The sequence below is a fragment of the Austrofundulus limnaeus genome, unplaced genomic scaffold (genome assembly GCF_001266775.1).
Source record: "Austrofundulus limnaeus strain Quisiro unplaced genomic scaffold, Austrofundulus_limnaeus-1.0 Scaffold2357, whole genome shotgun sequence".
In the NCBI taxonomy this organism is placed as follows: Eukaryota; Metazoa; Chordata; class Actinopteri; order Cyprinodontiformes; family Rivulidae; genus Austrofundulus; species Austrofundulus limnaeus.
In genome coordinates this window covers 33,898-35,129 of record NW_013954759.1, presented here as the reverse complement: position 1 = coordinate 35,129, position 1,232 = coordinate 33,898, and the positions used below count along the sequence as shown (strand labels likewise).

Here is a 1,232-nt window from a genome sequence, read left to right as displayed (position 1 = left end):
TGTGTGTGTGTGTGTGTGTGTGTGTGTGTGTGTGTGTGTGTGTGTGTGTGTGTGTGTGTGTTTGTGTTTGTAGGCAGCGTGGCAGAGAGGCTCCTCGGTCGTCTGGAGCAGATGATGTCCTCAAACCTTCAGACCGAACCAGAACCATCGTCTGGACTATATCAAAACCGTCCCCGGTGCAGGTAGACCTGGTCTTTACTGATCCCCTCAGAGAGGTCTGTTTGTTTCTGAAAACCTGTGTGTGTCTGTGTGTGTCTGTCTCTGTGTCCAGGTGTGAGGAGCAGGACATCCTGTCCAACTCTAAAGGTATGCAGAGTGTTTCTAAGCTGAGTCACACCTTCTGAGCAGTGTCTGTACAGGTGAGGACATGTTGACGTCCTGTTGTCTGTCCAGAGGTGGTCCTGCAGGAGGAACTGAGCACGGCTCGCTGCAGACTGCTCCAGCTCCAGGACCAGGTCTCAGAACTACAGAAGGTCCTGCAGGACACACAGAGCCGCCTGAGGGACACAGAGACAGGTTCAGACCTGCATCAGCTACATGTGTCCAAACGTTAGGCTCACTGAGGACAGCTAATGTTTAGCCACACAAACACAGRCCTTCAGCTGCTTCAAGCTGGCCTTTGGCTGCTTGCCTTTAAAACCTTTAGCATCAAATTAGCCTTTGGACTGTTGAAATTAGCCTCCTGTTTGCATTTGGCTCCTTTTAGATTTTAGTTCTGTTACGATCAGTTATCATGTTGCTTATTTTTGCTATCATTTTGATAGTTTTAGCTTTTAGATAGAATTTGGCAACCTTTAGCGTTCGTCTAGCTTTTTCCCATCCTCAACCTATTTTAGTTTTAGCTTGCCTTTTGCTACTTCTACCTTTATGTTAGCTACTTTAAACTCACTCATTGATATCTTTAGCTTTTTTCTACTTTTGCTTGTTTAAAGAGTAACTTACCCCAAAATTAACTTTTTTAGCTGACAAACTGATGGTGGACAGCTCAGCCGAGGCTGCGGTAAAGAGCTCCATGTCCTGATCCAGGGAGACAACACGAGTCAGTCCCAGACTGAGCTGACTTGATCAAGTCTCTCTCTGCCTCTGGTGAGGAGGGGGGTGAAAAATCCTCCAACTCAGACCGTTCAGATGTAACTATCTGCGTCGTTGTGATCATTTTCCATGTAGCATCAATTATGCTAATGCTAGCTGTCACGTTCTCTCGTCCTGGCCACACCTCCGCTCTCTAACCC

General features: G+C 47.1%; 1 protein-coding gene across 1 annotated transcript in view; it reads left to right on the top strand.

Annotated features, from left to right (window-relative positions):
• Positions 1-1,232, top strand: part of ccdc14 (coiled-coil domain containing 14) — a gene marked incomplete at its 5' end in the record, with an annotated part of 5,713 nt that overhangs the window by 2,021 nt on the left and 2,460 nt on the right. The window contains 3 exon segments of the mRNA XM_013999578.1: positions 74-182; positions 272-306; positions 394-516. Of these exon segments, the coding sequence (XP_013855032.1) occupies positions 74-182; positions 272-306; positions 394-516 (267 nt within the window).